At 37.1% G+C, this 25274-nt stretch overlaps 2 protein-coding genes across 2 annotated transcripts; both read right to left on the reverse strand.

Annotated features, from left to right (window-relative positions):
• Window positions 1–3940: 3940 nt before the first annotated feature.
• On the reverse strand, window positions 3941–10989 carry LOC106093790 (V-type proton ATPase subunit E). The gene is made up of 5 exons (XM_059362666.1): window positions 10887–10989; window positions 10662–10778; window positions 8711–8923; window positions 8304–8630; window positions 3941–6489 (listed from the first exon to the last, which is right to left on the reverse strand). Exons 2-5 carry the CDS (start codon window positions 10692–10694, stop codon window positions 6382–6384), a joined length of 681 nt encoding a protein of 226 aa, XP_059218649.1. The 5' UTR covers window positions 10695–10778; window positions 10887–10989; the 3' UTR covers window positions 3941–6381.
• A 1333-nt stretch (window positions 10990–12322) lies between these two features.
• LOC106093792 (putative leucine-rich repeat-containing protein DDB_G0290503) lies at window positions 12323–24519 on the reverse strand. Its single transcript, XM_013260947.2, has 6 exons — window positions 24282–24519; window positions 23130–24221; window positions 19636–19791; window positions 14598–15909; window positions 12804–12912; window positions 12323–12746 (listed from the first exon to the last, which is right to left on the reverse strand). The coding sequence occupies exons 1-6, from the start codon at window positions 24465–24467 to the stop codon at window positions 12644–12646; spliced, it is 2958 nt and encodes a 985-aa protein (XP_013116401.2). The 5' UTR covers window positions 24468–24519; the 3' UTR covers window positions 12323–12643.
• Between the last annotated feature and the right edge of the window lie 755 nt (window positions 24520–25274).

A 25274-nucleotide genomic window follows, 5' to 3' on the forward strand; every position in this document is an offset into this window, starting at 1 on the left:
ATTTTCCCTTGCCAAAAGGAGTTTAGGTGGCTGAACCTACTAGATCGTTCTTGGGCAGAATACTTTTGTGTGTAGTATAGAGGTTTGCTTCCCCTTCGTCGTCATAAATGCTGTGTTGGTCTGCATGATACGCTGATTTATCTAAAATCCTACTTTTATGGAGCTCGAACTTGAAGTTCTAATCGATATTTCATGGCGGCGCTCACTTTTCTTGGTGGTTGAGGCGGCTGCTGAAAAGCGACTAATGGATTTATTCCTACTGCTGTGGAGTAAATGCTGCCAAATGTAGCGCCAAATGTTTTTGAAAAATTTCCCACGAATATTCCATTAAGGAACTTGCATATCATTGAGTGCCGCCCGATTCTACTTTAAGCCAATTGATAAGGGACTCCCTTTTAGTATTCGACTCCGAACGGAGTGCCACTTAGCGACAACTCTTTAAATTGGGTTGCCCAAAAAGTAATTGCTGACTTTTCATATAGTCGGCGTTGACAAATTTTAAGCATTAATCGGATTGGATCGTCATGTAACTGAGCGTGAGATAGGAGAGAAGTTAAATATACCAAAATCAACCGTTCATTATCACATAAAAAGTCTTGGACTGGTGAAAAAGCTTGATATTTGGGTACCACATGTATTGAAAGAAATTCATTTAACAAACCGAATCAACGCTTGTGATATGCATCATTGCGTTTAAGATGCATATCACATTTGATCCGTTTTTAAAACGAATCATAACTGGAGATGAAAAATGGATTGTTTACACCAACGTTAGTCGAAAACGATCATGGTCCAACCATGAACCAGCTCAAACCACTTCAAAGGCTGATATCCACCAAAAGAAGGTTATGCTGTCTGTTTGGTGAGATTGGAAGGGTGTGGTATATTTTGAGCTGCTTCCAAGGAAACAAACGATTAATTCGGATATTTACTGTCAACAATTGGACAAATTGAATACAGCCATCAAGGAGAAGCGACCAGAATTGGTCAATCGTAAAGGTGTCATATTCCACCAGGACAACGCTAGACCGCACACATCTTTGGTCACTCGCCAAAAACTGAGTGAGCTTGGCTGGGAACTTTTGATGCATCCACCATATAGCCCTGACCTCGCACCATCAGACTACCATTTATTTCGATCTTTGCAGAACTCCTTAAATGGTAAAACTTTCGGCAATGATGAGGCTATAAAATCGCACTTGGTTTACTTTTTAGGCAACCCAATACTTTAAGCCAAATGATAAGAGACTCCCTTTTAGTATTCGGCTCCGAACGGAGTGCCACTTAGCGACAACACTTTATACATATGTTTCTAAAAATATTAGAATATGAACCACATATGTATATTCATATACTTATTCTAGAATTCTCGTATTTTGTCAATAAAACCGAAAAACTTTTGCAAATCTCTATGGTGGGTACATGACTTGATTTTGATGAAAAAGTGAAAAATAATTTCCGTACATTTTAAATTGTTCGTAAATAAGAAGTGGTACCATTTTTTTTTGTAAAAACAATTAAATTCATAATTTTTTATCCTAGCTCCCTTCCATTTGTTTGGGGGAATTTTTCCCAAGTTTTACCATTTTCCCTTTTATATCGATTCAGAATAGCATTCCCATTTTTCAAAGTTTGTTTAGAATATGGGAAAATGGAGTAGATAACAAAATCCCAGTAAATTGTTATTCAGAATAGGGGAAAGGGAGTAGGGAATAAACTCCCAGGGAATTGTTATTCAGAATAGGGCTGTATAAGTAGCAAAATCGGCTTCCCAGCCATAATACACAAAAAATATATTTATGAACATACCCGAATTATAATTGCCAAAAGAACTTAACTAGGTCAGTGATGATAGTATAGATAGTAGTTTCTGAACTACATACATATATATATTCCCATTAACATTCCAAGTGCGTTTCTTAAACCCAACAAAGTTTGGAGATGAAGTGACATCTCATATATTGGGTTGCCCAAAAAGTAATTGCGGATTTTTCATATAGTCGGCGTTGACAAATTTTTTCACAGCTTGTGACTCTGTAATTACATTCTTTCTTCTGTCAGTTATCAGCTGTTACTTTTAGCTTGCTTTAGAAAAAAAGTGTAAAAAAAGTATATTTGATTAAAGTTCATTCTAAGTTTTATTAAAAATGCATTTACTTTCTTTTAAAAAATCCGCAATTACTTTTTGGGCAACCCAATAATACAAAAGTCAGAATCCTCAACAGTAGTGTGGAATCTATTTTATTACATGGCTGTACAACTTGCTGCTTGACGCAAGCGACGTTCCGCAAAAAAAAAGCGATACTGCTAAAAAAAAATAAATAAAACACGTTCTAAACAATATGCAATTGTTTTTCAACGATATGTTACTGTTTTTACATTATAAATTGCTGTTTTATGTGAAAGAGGACAATAAAAATATGTGGATTACGTCACCACTAGCACAACCAACGGTGTTTGTTTGTTTTTTTCGGGCAGGCACAAGGAGAACAACAGCCAAAGTACAATTGGATAGTCAGAACCTTTTCCTTGAAAAATATCATGCTAAATGATACAACCTTTGTTGTTGTAGCAGTGTGTTGTACACTGAGGCGGCAGCCCTTGCCGATGAAGGACTTCACCGGGTCAATCCGGTACATACAACCGGCTGCCATGGGATTGATCAGTCTCTTTTTACCAGTGTCTTATATTTCTGAATTACATACATATTTTCCCATTAACATTCCTTTAAGGTACAGGTGATGACGACTTTTCCTATCTTGGCAGCAAAATTACTAAGGACGGAGGATCAGAAGCAGACATCCGCGAACGTTTCTTCAAGGCTAGAAGTGCGTTTCTTAAGCTCAACAAAGTTTGCAGATGAAGTGACATCTCATATAAAGGCTGGTACTACGTTCTTTTTTACGGAAAAATGTCCGAAACCCGTTCTTTCGGTGGTTTGGCAAGGTTGATTTTTTTTTGGGTTTCTTTGGCCAAAATGTTGCCATTTACATATAAAACAATAATATGGCATCAAACAATTTGTCAGCTGCTTTACGAGCATGTGTACACACATGTGAGTGTATGGGTCGTACTGAAATTCATGTATGTTTTGTAATTTCAACCAAAACCCACCCCTTCGTAATTAATATATAATGAAACACAAAACAATTTAAAAAGAGACAAATGCAGAATTTATTTGTAAAAATAATTAGATTTTGTTGTATTTTCACTGTTATAAGTTAAATAAGCTCAACTTTCCAAAAGCCTTTGTCAGCATCTTCCACTTTTATCCAAATATTGTTGTTGTAATTGCAAGACCAAAAGCACAACACATTCCTTCACAAACCTTATTATTTCATATTGATTAATTGAGTTGCTTGTTGTGAAAGAAATATTTATTTTTCTTTCGAGTATATTTATTTATTATATTTAAAAACTACTTTCTTATTTATGCATCCACAAACACATTTTTTCCACCCACAGTAAATACATTTGAGCAACATCACTAACACTAACAAAAACTCAGTTACTATTAGAAGTTTGGCGATCGTGTTTATTTTGCGTAAAAAAATGACTTGTTGTACAGCGGCTGTGTGTAAATTTCCCCAGATGAAAGAAACACGGATAAAACACAACACATGAAAAGAACACATTTCGGCAAATTTTTCCGTTTTTTTTTTGGAGTTTCAACTCGAAAAACTAAATAGTACCAACCTTTGTACTGTTTTCACTTCATGTTTGTACTTAACTCACGTGTGAAAACAACTAATTACACGTTCTTTCCTTTGGTGCTATGCTTCAAGAGTTCCGTTAGAATGAGTCAATCACATCAACCTCTTAAAAGTTAATGTATGCATATATGGTACCAAATATAACACTTTAATTTTTTGAATTTTGGCCAACGGCAGCGACCACTGTGCGGCGGTGGGTACAAAAAGGTATTGAAAACTGCAGGAAATTGTTAAAATAAATTTTATTAACCTAAAAATAATACATGGTGGAGGTCTTTCTTCTCTTACAACAAGACAATACAAATAAAAATATTTAAATAGAACAACCATTAGAACAATAAACAATTTCCAAGTTGGCTTGTTGCATGTAAACCATAAAAAGGGCAGATATTTACAAACACACAACATCATGATCATTGGAGGTAGATTGACAAACAGACGACGACGACAAAGTGACATCTTACTCATCGTAGTAACGCATTGGAAATCCTGGCGGAAATGCAGTAAACCACATACATAGTAGTTAAACATCATTTGGCAGAGAGGAAATCAATAATGTCTACGCTAGAGGAAAGAGAAGACTGCAAATTAATATCACTTTCCCTTGATGAAGGCAGGCAGCAATCATACGAAATCAAAGCCAGGATTAATGTGGGTTTTTTTAGTTAATTTTTGTTTTATTATTATTATCATAATTATTATTCATAATTGTCTTGTTTTATATAACGCCAAAAGCACAAACAATTATATTTTGTTTTTAGATAAATTTTCATTTAATACTTAAACAAGAGAAGAAATAAAACACATTCACAAAATAAACTAACAACAAAAGAAAATTAACAGGAGGGAAATAATACATACAGAAACAGCAGCAACATGTTTTAGAGCAAATGAACAAACAAAAAACAAAAGAAAAAGAAAACGAATTTACAAAACAAAATCATAGGTATGTGCACTTTTCTCTTTCAGAAATAAACAGGAGGCAATAAAACAAAACTGTGGTAGGGTTAATACAAACTGAAAACAAAAGCTGTGTTCAAAAGCGTTATTGATAAATAAAAAAGAAAAACGTAGTTGTCTCGAAAAAAAGGTAATAATAATTTCCATGTTTTTTTTTGTTTTTTTTTTACATATTTAATTAAAACATTTAGATAATTAAGTAAGTTATCCCAAAAAGTGAACAGAAGAACTAGTTAAAGATAATTCAGTGAGAAAAAAGAGAGTTTTTTATACGACAAAGAGAGTTCTTTCTTTGGGAGTTAAACTTCAAGAAGAATGTGAAGACAGAAGGAGAGAGAGAGAGAGATGTTGTTGTTACGTATCACCCCCGCATTAGAGCGATATTTGTTTTACAAAAGAGAATGTTTATTAGATTTATCATATTGAATTTTCAGTACTTTACATTCCGTGCAGGGAAATTATTGAAATTATTCAAAATTTCTGTAAACAGAACATAAAGGATGCTGTTACCAAAAATTATCAATACAAGAAATCTATGTGTGTGTTTTCCTTGTTAGATGGTGAAAGATGGGAGACAACCGTTTCTCTTGAAGGTCTTTCTTTTATACTGGCAGTTTTTGTTTAGTTACGCCTTTTGAATAATAATTTTGGTGGTGAGCGGCATAAAAAATCACAGCTTTTGAGTAAATATTTTCAACAAAGTGTAGGCAGAAGGGTGGTGGGAGGGGCAGAAACTCAAGTGGACCGAAATAGAACAACTTAAAAATACTTAACAACAAAAGGCGGGCAATAGGGAAATAATAAACCCAAGGTGATGGAAAGTACACATTTTGCAAACTTCGTTATAAACATTACTTAACGCTTTTGTTTTGTTTGTACAGGAATGTGTGTATGTATGTTAGTGTATATATGATTAATTTAGTTTCTTACGTTTTTCTCCAGTTTCATTTGTATATCAATTGTAATAGTAATAATAGATAATAATAATAATTATAGTATACGTAAATATGTTTAAATATGTATAACCTCTTTCGTTTAGTTTAAACTATGCTGGATTTTTGTATTTTTTTTTTTTACTTCAAACAACAAAAACATTCTTTAATAATATATTCTGGTTAGTTTTTCGCTTTTATGTACCTTAAAACTTTCAATAATGCATTACTAGAGTTTATTTTTATTATTTTCTCCTTTTGTGTTTTTATTTAAAAATAAAAATTAAGTATCCCGTGATTGGTTGTGGTTAATATCTCTGTTTCTTGAGTTTGGCTAAGAGTCGTTCTGAAAACTCATTTTGTTTTCTTTATTTTTTTTTCATCTTTTTATGTCCTTGCAACTTGTTTAGAACAAATTGCAAAATTTTCGGCTACGCTTAATTAGTTGTTGAAAATCGTTAAGACATTAATCATGCTTATCAAACAAAAACAATTTGTTAGTGAGAAATCTTGAAATCAACATAGGCTAATGGCTCAACACTTGCATTAAGTTTAAGTTGTAACCCTGTTGTGAAAAAAAAGTGAAGCGAGCGTAGTTGTTAGGGGAATTTGGGGGTTATTAAATTGCTTTCTTTGTTTGCATTTCTGTCTGGTTGTTTTGCAGGTTATTATTGTTGCTGTGTTGCTATAATATAACAATTACTTTTGTTGTTTTATTATTGTAAGCTAAATAAATTTATGCACACAAGGGGGGAAAAGAAATAATTGTAAGATACTTAATCGGCAAATTTACGGTTGACGTTACGTCCGAACAGGGCGTTACGTATTTCGGGAACCAATTGCTGTGAAATCAAATCCAAGCGGGATTCCAAAGTGTTGGGCACCTAAAACGAATACAAGTAGATTGTGCAATTAGAAAAGATTTAAGCCTTCAATTGTGTAATTTACTCGTACAAGTAATAAATTAGCATATAATTGAGTTGCGCTTTGTTTGTTCAACCAGTTAAAATGTAGGCTTTTATAAGCTTCCTTTGTATTGATGTAAATGAATTAAAATGTGCTAATTTCAGCAGAGCCGAATCTTGGAACCACACCATCATGGATTCTGTTAAAAATTTACTCAAATGAACTTAGTTGAAGGGTACATACGTAGTTTGCGTACAAAATTTCTGCCAATTTAGCCAAAATCAGTATGGAAGGGCAAAAGCAGTCGCGGACAATCAGCTCTATCGAGCGGAGTCTCAGTGAGAGGCCGGGCGGCATAAATACTGAGTGCTTATGATGCTCGAGGATCGCCACCTTCACAGGGAAATGTGGCTACAACAACAACAACGTGAACCAATTTGTACCATACCTACCCCGGATGTTGGAAGGCATAACAGAAAACTATGAAACAGAAAATTTCAACCAAATTGGATAACGATTGCGACTGCCAAGGCGTCAAGATCTCAAATCGGGAGATCGCCTTATCTGTAAGCTATATTATGTTAAAGACCAATTTGGGCCATACTTGGCGCGATCTTTGAAAGCCAGAGCAAAATACCACGTCCAAAATTTCAGCCAAATCGTATAACAATTGCGGCTTCCAGGGGTCCAAGATACAAATCGGTTTATATGGGATCTATTTCAGGTTATAAACCGATTTGAACAACATGTTCGCCTATGGTGCTGAAATCCAGGGTTCGAATCCTGGCGAAAACATAAAAAAAATTCAACGGTGGTTATCCCCATGCCATGTAAAAACTTCTTTCCAAAGAGATGTCGCACTATGGGACGCATCGTCGAGCTTAAAATCGGGCAGTCCTCATTGATATGTGAGAAGTTTGCCCCTGTTCCTTTAAGGAATGTTCATGGGCAAATTTGCAACAGATGAGCAGAATGTGAGAATATTTATAGAAAACATTTTTCCAAATAATTGGCATTAGACAGTAGCTATGAAGAAAAAAGGACAGTGATTTCGCTACTTAACCCAAGATAGGAGTCGATAATGCTCAAATCGATTTTCCTTCTCTCGTCGGGAAGGTAAGTTAAAGTTGGTATAAGACAGTAGCTATGAAGAAAAAAAGACCAGAGTGATTTCGCTACTTAACCCAAGAACAAAAGTCGATAATGCTCAAACCTATTTTTCTTCTCTCGCCGATAGGTATGGTATATAAGGGAATACTGTAATTACTGGACGTCTCATTCAGCATTTTTGGAGGACATAACCAACAAGTCCCTCCGGCAAGTCCCAAAACGATCTACTTATCTTCTGTCACACCCGATGATGACATTGAAATCGTATAATGTACCAACGATAATGGCTTCAGGACCCAACGTTGTAGGCCATAGCTATATTGTTCACGACATGGACATTCAGCCATATTTATTACGAAGACAACAAAATTACGTAGTCGGCTGAATGTGAGAGACGATAGAGTAATGATTCCAACCAACAACTATCTCAAAATAATCGAAGTAGAAACAAAGTGCTGAAGTCAAAAGTCTGCAGCACCTTTTGTGTTGTCCTGGCATGGCTAAGAGCACCACACGACTTGGTACGACAAGCCCAGGAGGACTCGATAGGACCACGTTATAATTGAGCTCCCATTTAGACTGATATCCACATAAGGCTAATTTATATAAATAAATTTATAAAAATTATCATGTCATGAATAGCTAGAAAATATTATCTAATAAAAATAATAGTAAAAATTACCTTTACACGACCATTTAAAGCGATTAATTCAATGCCACCACATGTATCGGCGGGCAAATAATTATCGTTGTCTACATCAACCCTAACATCTTGATTCAAATTTTGTTTATATTGTTCAATGGCTGATGGTAAAACTTCATTGACAAGACCAACATCAACTTGACGACAGCGTAGGATAACCGTGGGTTCCATGGTTTGGTACAAGGCTTGCAAAATTAATTTTTGCAATACCACCTTGTATTCTGCGGAATTCTTGGTTACCTCACCCAAACGGCGGCGAGCGTCCTCCAAAACACTGGCCACATGATCTTCACGGATTTTAAGAACCTATAAACGATAATAACATAATCGATTATAAACTCACATTAGTATGTATGTAAACATGATGTTCGTTTGTTATTTCTCACCTTCAATCTTGCTTGATTAAGCATATTTGAGGACTGAATTTTCTTTTGTAGTTCAACTTGTTTCTCCTTCTTTTCATAGTATTCCATGATTTTCAGACGTTGTTGTTGAACCAAACGACCCTTTTCGATGTTGAATTCTTCTTCGGCTTTAGCATCGATTTCTTCAGCCTTTTCATTGGCCTCTTGTTCGATGAAAGCCATCATATGTTTGATCTGAAATTTAGAAAAAGTTGTTAGCAGCCACAATACCAAATTTGAACCAACTTAGGGTATCATAGCCAATGACCGTCACGTTGCCGCGGCGATCTATGCTATGTTTTATGTTGTGGACCGTAACGTGCTTGCTCACCCATAGGAACTCGACGAGGATCGCAACCTTCACATGCACTTCCTATGCCACTTTATAAATCCAATATTTGCAAGCAGTTCTATAACCTAACTCAAGGCAACTTAGGGACATATAGTGAAAATTGATAAGAGTTCACATGCCGAATGATAGCTAAGGCACAGTCCCATAGTTGCATTGGGCCGGCTTAAAATCCGCACTCTCATGACAGCCTTGACAATTTAGTCCATTGTGATTTTACAGGAACAAAGAAATGGAAATAAGACTGAACCCCATGGCAGCAGGTTGTACGTACCGGAGTGACCCATTGGATTTCTTCATCGACAAGGGCTGCCGCCTATTGTTTGCAAATGTCTACTTCACTTTGGACATCATATAATAAAAAACTTGTATGCAAATTTTTGTTTAGCAGAACGAGACATATAGAAAGAGATCGTTGCAAGTAACATTCAGTTAGTTTCTCAGCATGTTTTCCAAACATAACGACAACGAAGACTTCTATACTCGGCAAGAACTTAGGTGATTAGTTTGTGATTATCTGCCACTTGAAGGAAAATATTATATGTCACTAAAGACATACCTACAGGTGGATTTTAGAAGTGTCGTATAGACCAGAACAGAACGTCATAGGTTTGGTGTGACAAGTGCAGTAGACAACCAATGCATATCCTGCGGTATAAATTCCAATTTATATCCAAAGAACTTTCTTAGAGCTGTATGAGGTAATATTTGTATTTCCCCTCTTTGCAATATGTTAGAAATCAAATTCAATTTACTGTACAACAGAACTGCAATATTGTCTTAGTCCTATAAGAGTAGTATCCGGGCGCTTTGGCGAATACCATGGTCTGGTGCATGTTAGCATTTCATGTACTAACATAAGCCAATTTATTTCTAATATTCAAACATATTTCATAAATATAGTAGTCTTTAACATAAACCCTGTATTGTATCTGCATGCAACCTATTCCAATATGTTCCCACATTTTATGCCACCCACTTCCACCCATCAAAAAAATTAATTTTTGCGATTGGAGTAATGGAAAAAATACTACTCTGTGCATACATCAATGATAACATGCGAAGAAAGAGATAGGAAATATGTTAGCGTACAGAAAACATGTAAACATTGTTGCTGTTTCACTCTTACGCATGAGAGCAAACCTGCAATATACATTTTAGTCACATGACTTCTGTTAACGCTTTTTTCTGCTGCTTTGGGATATATTTTTTTCCCACTAGGTGAAATAACTATACAAAAATCCTTTAGGGGTGAAAAAAACGATTGATTCTTATAAGAAAACAAGAATAGGATTGGGAACACACACAGGCCATATGGATTACGCCACAAACTATTTGCTAAACACATTAGGGCAGACTTTATTGGCTTTTGATTTGACCAATTGTTGTTTGATCAATGAAAACTATCTGTATTAACATTCACATGACATACATATTATCCCATGACCAGCTACGAGACTACGCCATCTTAGCTCTGTTCAAAGCCAAGTTATTTTTCATAGATATATTTCTTTATATTTTCTGTGACAAGTGTCTATAATCCATGTCAAATGGGTTTATTCACATATCCGTTGGTTAATTTACCTGTTTCTGCACATCAGCATCGCTTAAAGCCATTTTTGCAGCTTTTCTGTATCTTCACTCTTGCACAGGAAAAAGGAAACTTTTTTTGGAAAATTCAGGCTGCTGACACACGCTTTCCTACAAGTAAAGGAACATTGATTAACATTTTTCTTTCTTTTTTTATTATTTTTATAATTTTTAAACAATTGAAAAACACTGTTTAACTAAAATTCACTGGATATTCACTTGGAGTAAAGTATGTCGATGTGTGCGCCTCGAGTTACGTTGGTCTTGTACAAAAATTTTTTGACTTTTACCTTTCTGCCATCATATGATTGGCAGTTGTAAATTTCCCATCATGTGAAGGGGGAAATTTTTGAAATTTTGACACTTGGTATGACAGCTTGGTGATGTTCATTAGGTCCAATTGCAACTCTTCTATAACAACGTTGTATTGTGAGGGAAATTTCATAGCAAAAGCATGTAAGAAACTCTAATGCAAGGTTTAGACGCAAGGATATTTATTAATTCATTGAACTTAAGCCGTTCACTTTTGTATAGACCAGAGATAGGCCGGACATTCGCAGATTTGGCGGAGTTAATACATTTTTAGGGACCCAATTAATTTTTTTTTGGTTTAAGACTAGTACTGACTTCGAAAAAATGGTGACGTAGAAAATGCGAACAAATTTCGTTGAAGTGGTACTGAGTTCTAAAAGCAAAAAGAAGCGACACGTTGCTGCACCAATACATATTTCACATCAAGTAATTCAATGCTCACGAAATGGGCACCAATCAACTCTTATTCAATAATGTTGTCTTTGTTGTTTGCCTTTTGTTTGTGTTCTGGCGAAGAATATAGTCAGTCGGACTTCGCAATAATCTGATAGCATTTTCACTGTGAATGAAGTCAGTACTAAAAGTATTGCGAATAAAGTCGCAATACTTTTACGGTTTTTTGAAAGTGAGTGAGCTTACAAATCGACGTGTAAACCTAGTAGTGGGGCTGTCAATCCTTCTCAGGTAAAAAAATAAGTAAAAATACTTTAAACTTATAAGTTTATATAAGTAAATCAACAGAATATATTTGGCACGTATTGGCCATTTTACACGGTACATCATGATGCGTGATCGTTATAAATGTGTTGTTGAAAATAAATGTGTATGCGTCACATGACTATCAGTCATGACCAAATACGAACCCAAATCCTTCCGATTTAGTTGATAATTGGTATCGAGCGATGTACCATTTAAAAATTAATGTGTAATCATTACCAATGGTTGCCAATTATTACTAGGGCTTGATTGAACATTTGTCATATGTACCTCTATTTATTTTTGTGTCCTTCAAACCACATTATCATAACACAGAAATGTATAAATGACTGCACTTTCAGTCGCTAGAGGTCACTCTAATATCTCGATACAATAGTGTCGGTACAGAGTGAAAGATCTGTTAAAAGATCTGTTTATTTTAACAGATCGTTTACACAATACTACACAATAAATAATGATAAAATAACAATTTTATTAAAATTTTACCATAAATAATGAGGGAGTGGCCTACTAAATGAAATCAAGACGTTTTTTTTTTGTTGCTTTAAAATCAATTATATAAAAAAAAGTGATGGGTAATAAATATTGTGAAAAACTAATATAGTACCAACCCTTAGGCAAGAAGGTATGATTTTTCGCTTTTTTTATTACAAAATATAAGAAAAATAATAACATTTCATATCCATATATATATAAATGTATACAAATATATGTTGTTTCTTGTTCAAAAACCAAATACACACTATAACCATCGTTATTAGGTAAGTTTGTTTTTCAATTCCATGGACTCTTCACATAACTTTTTGTCAAGTGGGAAAGTCCATTTACCAAATTGGCGATTTAAATCAAAAGTACTTAAAAACCAGTGGCTAGAGTGTATATTAAGTGAACGATATTTCAAAATAAAACGTGTATGGGAGATACACTTAACAGAATTTACATATACATTAAACATTATAAATATCGGGATGTTCATTGACCGGCGTTTTCAGTTTTTTGAAATGCTTGGTACTCATTTTTTGGACAGGAGTAATTGCACGGTAAGTGGAACTGGAAAAGGAAATATGGAAAAATTAATAAAACGATAAAAATAACTGCACTACGTACTCGTTGTTATCTGCTGTCCCAATGAAGTCACCTTCCGATGTATATGGCAGCTGTTTCAAAGACTCCAGCAATATTTGAACGCTTTCGACGTCCCGTGATAGTTTGTGAACTAATTGCAGGAAACGTGTAAAATTCTTTATTAAAATCTTAAAAATTACTTTTAAATGAAGCTAAGGTGTATTTAATTGGGGCATTTTTCAAACACAAAAATGTCGAAGCAGGAACTCTAAAAATGTTCACATACTGTGTTAGATATATTATTACCTTCTCATCACCTGCATAAGTGGGGCCAAAAAAGGCGCTCGAGGTACTGGTCAATGGACAAAGTACCCATAGAATGGGGTGGGGGAGATATTGGACAACCTTTATAAAGCTAAAAACAAGGACAAGGTCTCCAATTTTTGGTCGGCAGCACTAGGGGAATGGACAAAGAAACTCTATTTACAAACTATAAGTTTGTCAAGTTATTCACAAGCTGTAAGCAGCACCCCAGCCTCAATATTGCCGGGCCAGTGCCTGTATGTTTATCGTTCTTGTAATTGAATTGCAACTGACTCAGAGGCAAGAACGACAAGAAAGTAGATTTTATGAGTCGGAAGAGCATATTGGTTGCAGCGATCCAGGAGGCAAAGCTGACCAACACCTGCAGCCTGCACAGTTGTCACGGATACAATGTGCTACGTAAGGATCGCTTAAGGAGTGAATGTGGTCCTTGGAGAACGGTCGCCTCCCATTGCCCCTGAAGAAATTGACCTACCTGGCAAACAAGAGTAGTTCTGGCTCAATTACGATCCGGCAGATGCAGCCGGCTCAACTTCTACAGAGCAAGGATTGATGCCAACGTGCAGGATGTGTGTACCGATTGTGACCTGGGACAACACGATATACGTCACCTGTTTAATTGCGCAGCCAGACCCACTCGTCTCAGGCCCAGATCCCTCTGGACCTAGTTCGCCAACGTTTCTCCGACGTTTTTATGCCCTACATCGCCACTGCGGTACAGGGTATTATAACAGAATGTGCATCCGGCATGGGATAACTATGAGCACCACACAAGCCGGAAGCGTCCACAGTCTGCGGATAGTGGAATGCTCCATCCAGAGTAGCTGTAACTGCAGTCACGGACAATCAGCGGTATCGAACGGAGAGTCTCAGTGAGAGGTCGGGCGGCACCGGTTCTTGCACAAATAATGAGTGCGTATGATGCTCGATATGACAAGGCGAGTTATTGGCGTCTTTAAATAACCAATGGCCACACTGTTCCCGCGGCGATCGGTCCTTTGGACCGGAACGAGCTTGCTCACCTACAGGAGCTTGACGAGGACCTCCCCATGAAAATTGTGGTTACAACAACAACATTCTTAACAGAACACGCATTTTGATAATAAAATTTAATTATTTGCAAGCGTTGTTCGTTTGTAAGATGATTCGTGTTTAAATTATAGACCAAACGAAAGATGTTTGACAATGGAACAAAACAGGAAACGGGTGTGAGCTGTTTAAGCCAGTGTTGCCAAAAAGATAATAGCTAAAAAATCACCCTTTATATGAAAATAAATCATCCTTTATATAAAGACACAAGCACTTTCTCTTATTCCAGCATTTGACATCCGAAAAACTTTGGTAGCTACAATTCCGACCATAAAATATCCCACAATACTAGAGTTCACATGTTAACCTCCTTCCCAAGGTGATGGGTGCGTACTGACAATCCCCTATATACAAAGTATTGGATGTATATTTTATCCATATTTTTCCGCCCAACATAAGGATTTCATTTTACCTCAAACTTACCTTCTTCTTTGAGCATTTCTTCCGATTTAGTACAGCACAATTCCTGCTTACATGAACAACATCGTTGCATTATTTTATTTGATTTCAATTCTACTTGACCAGCCATCGAATGTGACAATTGCTCCGGTGTAATATTCAAAATTCCAAGTATGTCTTGAAGGTTATCCTTTAATAGCATATGTAACAAGAAACCGGGCTTTTCCACTTCTGCTTGCATATAAATTTTTTTATGCATATAGGCCAATTCAATGAATGACAGTGACTTCAGACCGCTGTGGTATAATTTATGACAAATTTTGGATAATTTACTTTTGTAATTAATCTGGCGTGAGCAACAGCAAGATCGATCTCTGCAGGCACTATATTCCAGTATAAATTCTTTAAAAAGTTTTGATAACTCCTTTTCAAAACCGCCACCATTTGAAAAGTTAGTTTTTAATTTTTCGGCACTTTTAACAACAAATGCTGCAATGTCTATAGTTGATGTTTTCGAGTCATCCTCCGATATTGGTTTATAATTTATTAGTTTTTTATCCTTCTTATTCTTAGAGTTGGTATGCTGTTTATCGTCATAATTATTCTCAACATTTTCATTAGATTTCTTAAAATTCTCAGTTGCTTTATTTTCTGTGCCATATTGTAGACTGGCGATGTCCTTTTGCAATTTGTTATTGAGCTCTTTGAGAGATTTCAATTCATTTTCACGATCTGAAGCCAGTTTTGCCAGGCTCAGATTTTCCTGCTTACATTGCGTCAATTTAAGTGTCTCCTCTTCCAATTGGCGCCGTAGATCATCGATGATCTTCTCATCGTCCCGTGAATTGATGGCGCCAACAGCATTGACCAATTGCTGATTTTGAATGTGAATGCTACTGATGTCTTCAACAAGTCTCTTAGCTTCGGTCATTTCATATGAGGATTTTTTCAATTCGTCGGCATTTTCATTTATGGCGCCATCCAAATGCTCGATTTTATTCAGCATATTTACCATTTTTTTCTCACCCTCTTTTATTAGGTCTTGAATGCGATAATTTTCATTTTCTAAGCTTTTCTTTTCTCCTTCCAATTCTTGCAATCGCTTCAAGGTTTCGGAGCACCTATTGCAAATGATTTCATCTTTGGACTCAGATTTTACACCATTAACGTTATATTCCGAATTTATTTCTTTTTGGACGCATCCTTTATTTTTCATCTCCTTCATGATTTCCTCAAGAGTTGCACATGTGAAAAATGCTAAATCGTCCACTTGATCATTACCAGTCGGGGTGTGATTGTTTTGTAATTTCATTCCTCGAAGTTCTTCAACAACATTCTGGGCAGAGAGTGGAGAAGAAAAAGAAAATATATCAATATAAAGTTAAACAATTCTTAATGTTTTTTTAAATAATTTTGTATAGCCGAACAATATCCTGCAATGCAATCTCAATTTTGTATAAACCATAAATGAAGAGTTTCAACAAATGATGTTGTTCTTGTTGTTGTAGCAGTGTTTTGTACACTGAGGTGGCAGCTCTTGCCGATGAAGGAATACATCGGGTCAATCCGGTACGTACAACCGGCTGCCATGGGATGAACATCGCACCAGATTGACCTGATGAAGTCCTTCATCGGCAAGGGATGTTGTTGTTGTAGGCAGCCCTTGCTGATGAAGAAGTTCATCAGGTCAATCTGGTACGATGTACAACCCGCTGCCATGGGATTGTTCAACAAATGATGTTGTTGTTGCATCCACGTTTTATGTGGATGTGGCGATCCTCAACAAGCTCCTGTAGATGACTAAACTCGTTTCGGTCCAAAGCACCGATCGCCACAGGAACAGGGTGGCCATTGGTTATTTTAAGGCGCCTATAACCCGCCTTGTCATATCGAGCATCATAGGCACTCATGATTTTGTGCAAGAGCCGGTGCTGCCCGGCCTTTCACTGAGACTCTCCGCTCGATACTGCTGATTGTCCGCGACTGCCGTTGCAGCTACTCCGTATTGAGCATGCCACTATCCGCAACCTGTGGACGCGCCCGGTAGCTCGCAGCTAAGCTTTTCGTGACAGCAATCAACACCACACAGATCGGACCCCAATGCTCCAGCCTGTGTTGTGCTCACAGCTATTCCGTGCCGGGTTCAACAAATGATCATTCATATCAGCGAAAATCTGGCAATGTATATGCATGGGAGCCATACCTATGCAAATTTGCCCTTGAACACTTCATAAAGAAATAAGGGCAAAATTCTCACATATCACTGAGTGCTGCCCGATTCAAATTTATGCTCCTTTTATTAGCAGAGTCCAGGTCCAAGATCGGTTTTATGAACCGTTTTGAATCATGCTTAGCGCAGTTGTTGGAAGTGATACCAAAACACTACGTGCAAAATTTCAGTTATATCGGACGAGAATTGCGCCCTCTACAGGCTCAAGACCCAAGATCGGTTAATATGGCAGCTATATCAAAACATTGACCGAATTGAGCCATACTTAGCGCAGTTGTTGGAAGTGATACCAAAACACCAAGTGCAAAATTTCAGTCAAATCGGACGAGAATTACGCCCTCTAGAGACTCAAGAAGCCAAGACCCAAGATCGGTTTATATGGCAGCTATATCAAAACATGGACCGATTTTGCCCATTTAAAAACCCAACTGACCTACATTAATAAAAAGTATTTGTGCAAAATTTCAAGCGGATAGCTTTACTCCTTCGAAAGTTAGCGTGATTTCGACAGACAGACGGACGGACATGGCTAGGTCGACTTAAAATGACATGACGATCAAGAATATAAAACTTTATGGGGTCTCAGCCGCATATTTTGAGGTGTTACAAACGGAATGACGAAATTAGTATACCCCATCCTATGGTGAAGGGTGTAAAAAGTACTGAAGAAAGGTCAGTTCGCGCGTACATAACATGTACATAGGCCATGAAAATTCCTTTAAAAAACACAAGGGATATTTTTCTCATGAGTATGAGTGCAATCTGATTTAAATTCTTAGCTCATTGATAATGGACCTCCTTGTCGTAGTCTGAACTTGGACTATATCTTAACTCCCAAAGACCGATCCACTAATTTTACCTATTGCTTTTAAATAAGGAATAATGATATATATATATTTTTCAAACATGGTCCCCATAGACCTATATTTCGAAGTAGCCTTCATATACACCGACCCTAGATTTTACTTTTTGCGGACGTATTTTTTATCCGATTTCGATATTATAGGAGGGGCTGATATAACTTATTATATCAGCCCTTCTAATGCGTGTTTGGAATATTTTTTACATTTCAATATAGCCGTCATATAGATCAATTTTTTAATTTAGCTGTTCGTACTGATGAAAGTTTCATTCAATAGATTTCGATAGAAAAGCTGAGTATGGCTTACAGAGGTCACAAACCAACCCTTTATTTGGAGTCAGTATAAGGAGGCCACCGTAGCACAGAGGTTAGGATGTCTGCCTATGACGCTGAACGCCTGGGTTCGAATCCTGGCGAGACTATCAGAAAAAAATTTTCAACGGTGGTTTTCCCCTCCTAATGCTGGCAACATTTGTGAGGTACTTTGCCATGTAAAACTTCTCTCCAAAGAGGTGTCGCACTGCGGCACGCCGTTCGGACTCGGCTATAAAAGGGAGGCCCCTTATCATTAAGCTTAAACTTGAATCGGACTGCACTCATTGATATGTGAGAAGTTTGCCCCTGTTCCTTAGTGGAATGTACATGGGCAAAATTGGCAAATTTGCAATAAGATTTGCCGAAAGTTCACACTCGTTGGAATACAAAAGATTGTGATTGGCATATGCAAGTAACATCTTCATCTCTGGAGTTAAATCTATGCTCTGATGAAATTCCTAGGTTTATATCTATAATGATATATAGGATATACTTAAGGAATGAGAGATATAATAATTATAATTTTCGCAGATAGGGACACCGTAGCTCAGAGGTTAGGATTTCCACCTTTGAGACTGAACGCTTTGATTCAAATCCCGATGAGAACATCGGAACAAACTTCACTGGTGGTTATCGCCTCCTAGTGCTGACAACAATTGTGAGGTGTTGTTGTAGCCACAATTGGATGTAGAGGTGGCGATCCTCGTCAAGCTCCTGTAGGTGAGCAAGCTCGTTTCGGCCCAAGGTACCGATCGCCGAGGGAACATGGCGTCTTGTCATATCGAGCATCATAGGCACTCAGTATTTGTGCAAGAAGCGGTGCCGCCCAGCCTATCACTGAGACTCGCCGCTCGATACCGCTGATTGTCCGCGACTGTCGTTGCAGCTACTCCGTATGGGGATTCCATCATCCTTTCGACCCCCGAGTCATTCTGGAATTCTGTAAGGGTCTTAATTGGCTGACAGTGCGGCACTCTAATCGTTGAGACTTCTTTCGGTCTGTATGCCGACGTTTTAGATTATATTTATATTTTCTAATGACTTTCGTTTCTCTCTTCTCTCCTATTTCTTTTCTTTCTAGGACAAACACAATGGACCAGTGGTCTCTGAGTGAAGCGGTTGGCAAATGCGTTTGCTAGGCGCGTGTTCTTTAACCTAACCTAAACTTTTTTTTGCGCAACTTTGGGGTCATTTGTAAGCGAAGGTGGGCTATGATCAAGGACATAGGCATCGGAATTCCGAAGAAGTTCAATAGCGATAAACTCGAAGTATCTATTTTTTCAATCAAGGACATAGGCATCGGAATTCCGAAGAAGTTCAATAGCGATAAATTCGAAGTATCTATTTTTTCAATTTTATTCTAAAATACATATTACAAATACTACTTAATTGCTGTAAATTAAACCTTTAAAAAATTTTGAAAAAGTAACCAAAATCGCACAACCCTCTCTCAGTATTTGTGACATATTTCACTTAAATCCTGATCAGCTTCTTTGGTACATAAGCAAGTGTCTTCATTAAAATGGTGACCCAAAGCTTTAAAGCTTTTTACTTTAATCTTAAGTTGGAATGGTTTTTGTAATAACATAAAATGGATGAAGAGGTTTTCATTACTTTCGAAGTCTCGCCTTGGGGAAAATTAAATAGCCACTCACCATCAATTGTTTATATTGACAATCATATTCACACAACATTGTGTCACGTTTTGAAATCTCATTGCGAAGACAAGCATTTTCCTTGCGCACCATTTCAGTCTTTAGCGTTTGACATTTCAATTTTACTATTTCATCATTAAGATCTTTTAGTTGGGCCTGCAATAGAGATAAAGATAAACATTTTTATAGCAACAAAGTATAACTAAAAAACAAATTTGGAAAAATATTTTATGTATAAAAATCAACTTGTATTTGTTTGTTTGTGTATTCCTTATAGACTCAAAAACCGCTGAAACGATTTTCATTGAATGTTCACTGCGGGTGGATAATGATCCCGTGGTGAAAGTAGGGTACTACATTTTTTGATATCTGAAGGGGGGCAGAACCTCCCTCTTACCCTAATTTTCAGAATCGCAAGATCTCGGTGATGGGTGGTACGATTTAAAAAATTTTGTGTGCTCCCTTAAAGTAACCTAAAAATAACAATTTTTTATCGAAACTTCGGATGGGGTACCTAGGAAACGGGGCACAGCCCTATCCCCAAAACTTACCAAATATTTACTTGGACCAATCACAAGAAAATGGGACTCAAATGAAAGGTATTTAGGATAAGAAAACTTATCTGATATTCAGTTGTCGGACCAAGCGTTAGGGGCACCACCCCAAGCCCCAAAACACCCATAAATCGGACATATAACCGATCATGGCAATGTGGGATTCAAATGAAAGGTATTTGCGAGTAGAATACGAATCTGATATCCAAATATGGAACTACGTTTCTGGGGGTCCACCTCTTCCCCAAAACATCCCCCAAACAGGTTGCTACAACAACAACTAATCCCATGTCAGCCGGTTGTGCGTACCGGAATGACGCAATGGATTCTTTCATCGTCACCTCAGTGTAGAACACGCTTCTACAACAACAGAACTTATTTACTGATCATGGCAATATAGGGCTTAAAAAAAAGGTAATTGAGTGTAGAATACGAATCTGATATCCAAATGTGAGGCCAAGTTTTTGGGGGCCGCCCATCCTAAAAAGAGGACAAATTTAGGACCATAGCAAAATGGGACTGGGAGTAAAGCACGAATTTCATATGGAAATTGTTTATGGAGCCACACCACCCCCATAACACCACCCATATAGATGTGTTTGCTGACCATTGCAATATGGGGCTGTAATCAGAGGTATTTTAGAGTAGAACATAGAAGTATTTTAGAATCTGATATATATTTTCAGGGCCAAGTCACTGAACGGCCGCCCCATCCCCCAAAACACCTTCCAAACCAGTCATGTTTGCCGACTATGGAAATATGGGGCTAAAATGAAAGGTAAATATTTGGGAGTAGACGACAAATCTAATATCAACATTCGGGACCAACTGCCTAGGGGACGTCCCACCATAACAACCCCCAAATAGGACCTATTTGTTCACCATGAGTCTTAAAGGGAGTGGACTTCGATATTAACAGTTTTTAGGGCCCATATCCCAAACCGGATATATTTGCTGACTTTTGCATAAGGGGTTTAAACGATAGGTATTTGAGATTAGAAAAGGAATTTTATATCCAATTTTGAGGCCAATGACAATATGGGGTTCAAATAAATGATATTTGGCAGTAGAACACTATGCTGATATATTTTCAGGGCTAAGTGTTTGGGGGACCACCCCAATCCCCAAAACACCCCTGTTCCTGCGGCAATCAGTCTTTTGGACCGGAACGAGCTTGCTCACCTACAGGGGCGTGAGAAGGATCGCCACCTCCATATGCAAATTTGCTACAACGCCAGATCTCAGAGATGCGTGCACCGATATAAGCGAAATTTTGTATGCCGGCTTATGGTACCCCAAAAACACGAAATCGGTTAAAATCTTGGGGTCAAATAACCTGGGGGACGCCCCATCCCAAAACCCACCCGAACGGACATGTGTACCGATTGGGACAATATGGGTATCAAATGAAAGGTATTTAAGAGTAGAGTACGAATTTGGTATACAAATTTCACTCTTAATTTTTTGGCGGGTCCCCCACCGCCAAAAAATCCCTAAGAGAACACTTTCACCGCTTTGGGCAATATGGGTATCAAATGAGAGGTATTTAAGAGTAGAGTTCGAATTTGGCCCTTGGCCCCCACCCCCAAAAACACCACCCAACAAGACACTTTCACCACTTTCAGCAATATGGGCATCAACATCTGACACAAAAATGTAAGGGCGATGCGATCATCAGGATAGAATAGGACAGAAATAAAAGGTCTTTGGTAGTAGAGTACACTTTTTACCCTCAAATTGAGATGGACACAGGAGGACCTGCGGATCTTTAGGAATGTGGTATCCCTTTCAAATATGATTTTGAATGTAGATAACCAATACAAAAAAAATTAATTTGTGTGAATCTGAACGAGACCCTTAGCCCTGAATATTTTGATAGCCTTCTTCAAAATGCTTGACATTATGGGGTTCAAACAAAATCGTGCTCTTACACGATGCTGATATTACTTCAGGGTCCCTTCAAATCGGCCATGATTGCCTACTATGGCGTTAAATACTAGGTATTTGATAGTGAAAACGAATTTAATATCCAATTTTGAGGCCAAATGTGTGGGGGTCGTGTCAACCCAATTAGGGCTCAAATTAAAGAAATTTGAGAGTAGAGCACGAAACTGATATTTTTCAGGGCTAAGCACGTGGGTGGCCGCCCCACCCTGCATACCCCTCAAACTGGACATATTTGTGGGTTATGGCAAAAAGAGGCCCAAATCTGTATCTGTTTCATGGCCAAGTGTTTCAGAGACGCCTCATGCAGCTCAAATGTGGTTTTTGGGAGTGGAGCATGAATCTGATATCCACTTTCGGGGCAAAGAGTTTGGCTACTACAATCCACCACCAAATCCAAGAGAATAATGTAGATATAACATCCAAAATTTAATAGGCGGACACTCCCCATACCCTATTTTCAAAAACACCAGATCTTGGTGATGGGTGAGGCGATTTAAGCGAAATTTAGTTTGTTTACAATAACTTAAATACAGAAATTTGTATCTTTATTTAGGGTGGGATATCTAGGGGGCCGCCCACCTCCAAAGCCACCAGCCTAATGAAATATAACCCAATAATGATATTATGGGACTCAAATGAAAGGTATTTGAGACCAGAGCCTCACCTCATCCCCAAAAACACCTCCATGCCGGACATATTTACAGACCATAACAATATAAGGCTCCAATGAAAGGTATTTGGGAGAAGAGCACCAAAATAATATCCATATAGGCGCGAAATACCTGAAAGGCCGTATTAGCACCCCCAAACAGGACTTTCCTGACATGACCGTATAGGGTTCAGATAAAATTAGAGAGTGAAAGAAGGGCCCCGTCCAGCTAGTTACATATAAACCGAAAATTTCATTTCTTAACGTAAGCCTCAATGTTTATAGCATTTAGTTGAATATTTGTGTGTGGTATCAATGTTATAGAAATTTTTCAATTCTCTTACCCTTAGGCATTGCTTCTCATGATATGCTTTCTCCAATTTTTGTTCATAGTCCTTCTGCATGTTATGCATATCCCATTCCTTGCTCCTAATGCAGCTGTATTGTTGGGCCAAATCGTTGTGCAATACACTATTGGCAGAATGTAACTGTTTGTTTTTGTCCTTTAAAGTGGCCACAGTTTGCTCCAAATTCTTTAGTGAATTGCATTTTTCACGTAAAACATTTCGTTCTTTTATAATTTGTTTGATATTTTCTATGTCTTGCTCAGCAGGATTGCCGGCTGTTTGATTCGCTTGTTTGGCTTTGTGGTAATCGTCTTCAATGGTCCTTAGCATAAGACATTCCTTGCGCAAAGTATTGATTTTATTTTGTAAGTATTTTACATCTGTGGATGTTTCATTGTCAATTTGTAGTTGTTCCATGGTGACGCGAGCGGAGAGCTTTTCCACCAAACGTTTGACATAATTATTTTCAGCTCTTACAACGTCATAGGTTCTTTGCATATTTTCCATTTTTTTACATATTTGCAAAAATTCATTTTCTTCGTTCTTTGTTAGTTTTCCATTGGTGATAAGTTTTTGAATTTTATTAAAGAAATCCTTGCTCATATTGTGGTCCAACTTTGAGGTGAGCATTTCTTTGATGTTATGGTTTTCTTCGTCTGCGATTTTAAGGCGCTCATCAGAAATGGCCAATTGCATTTCCAGTGATGTGTTTAAGTTAAGCAGTTTTTGATAATCTGTTAGATGTGCATTTGCGCATTCCAATAAACTATCGCCACCAATGGTTATTGCATTTAATTGGCTTATTTCCTGATCTGTTCTAGTAACTGTTGCTGTAGATATTTCATCGATAGTTTCAGACTTCGTTGGTTTTAGGGGAGTTGAGTCCCCAACATTATGTTGGGATAAGGGTAGCTTAGCATTAGTCATAACACTACGGGATGGCATATTGGCATCACCAGCAGTTTTAGCCATAACACTACGAGATTGTGGATTACCAACATTAGTTCTGGAAGGAGTATCAGCACTTTTATATACAGCGCTGCTCATATCAGCGGCCATAACCTCTTTGTTAGTTTCTACATCTTCCATCTGCACATTGATTGACTAGTAATATTTAAAGAAAATTTAATTATTATTAAAAATACTTACCGGCAACTGACATGTTACCAAATCCGAAAGAAATTGCGACCTTTTTCTTTTATCACGCGACCATGAACGGTTATCCTTGCAAGAGTCGTAGCTCTTTAGTTGTACACAGGCGGTTTTACATTTGTATTCTGGCTCTTCATGCATGAATGGAACATGGAAAAACTCCATTTGTGTCGAAAATGCCATTGATTGTATTGTCCTTGCGCAGGTGGGTGTGCAGTTGATAAGAACAAAGAATTTTTTTGATGCTGATAATGTACAATCAAAGACACTATGGAAAGTCCTCTATAAAATATTTTTGTTTTTATGAATAATTATACAATTTGAAAATATTTCCTGTGTCAAGTTGATGGCTTTTAAAAATGTTGTTATGCTTGTTAAAAACAAGTAAAGAAGAACAAAAATCGGAGGGTGCCGACTATATAATCCTATAGGTGTTAATAATGGACAATAGATCTATTAATAAATGGACACTAGATCTAATTCTGCAACGATTTTGATGCACTTCGAACCAAATTCCGGGAAAATCCAAGCAAAAAAAAGGTAACTGATTTCAATTAAATTCACTACAAATAACAACAGTTATAACAGTTATATAAACTTTTTGTTTATGGACCGATTTTGACCAAAATTGTATTAGGCTGATATATGCAAAAAATATGCAAAATGTACGAACCAAAATAGATACGTTTAGAACCTTAAATGATTTAATGGTTTGGTTTCTAAGTACTTTTGTGGGTATAAATATCCTCTTTCAACCCATTTTTCTCTAATTGTATCCTAAGAACCTAAAAAGTACTTGCGGATTTTTAAAATAAAGTAAATGCATTTTTGATAAAACTTAGAATGAACTTTAATCAAATATATAATTGCCATTTTGTTCGATAACCTTTTGCCATCTTCCTGGCAAATTTAGTATTCCACGCTTATAGAACTTCTGGCCTTTATCTGCAAAAAACTGAACCAAGTGCGATTTTATAGCATCATCATTGC

Source organism: Stomoxys calcitrans, chromosome 2, assembly GCF_963082655.1.
Source record: "Stomoxys calcitrans chromosome 2, idStoCalc2.1, whole genome shotgun sequence".
Classification (NCBI taxonomy): Eukaryota; Metazoa; Arthropoda; class Insecta; order Diptera; family Muscidae; genus Stomoxys; species Stomoxys calcitrans.

Excerpts from the sequence above, each read along its gene's own strand:
- LOC106093790 (XM_059362666.1), bottom strand. The coding sequence starts at position 10,694 with ATGGCTTTAAGCGATGCTGATGTGCAGAAACAG. Across the intron at positions 8,924-10,661 it reads ATGCTGATGTGCAGAAACAG|ATCAAACATATGATGGCTTT; the intron begins GTAAATTAACCA and ends TCTAAATTTCAG. Across the intron at positions 6,490-8,303 it reads CTTTAAATGGTCGTGTAAAG|GTGCCCAACACTTTGGAATC; the intron begins GTAATTTTTACT and ends TATTCGTTTTAG.
- LOC106093792 (XM_013260947.2), bottom strand. The coding sequence starts at position 24,467 with ATGGCATTTTCGACACAAATGGAGTTTTTCCATGTTCCATTCATGCAT. Across the intron at positions 19,792-23,129 it reads ATGAGAAGCAATGCCTAAGG|GCCCAACTAAAAGATCTTAA; the intron begins GTAAGAGAATTG and ends TCTCTATTGCAG. Across the intron at positions 15,910-19,635 it reads GTCAATATAAACAATTGATG|AATGTTGTTGAAGAACTTCG; the intron begins GTGAGTGGCTAT and ends CTCTCTGCCCAG.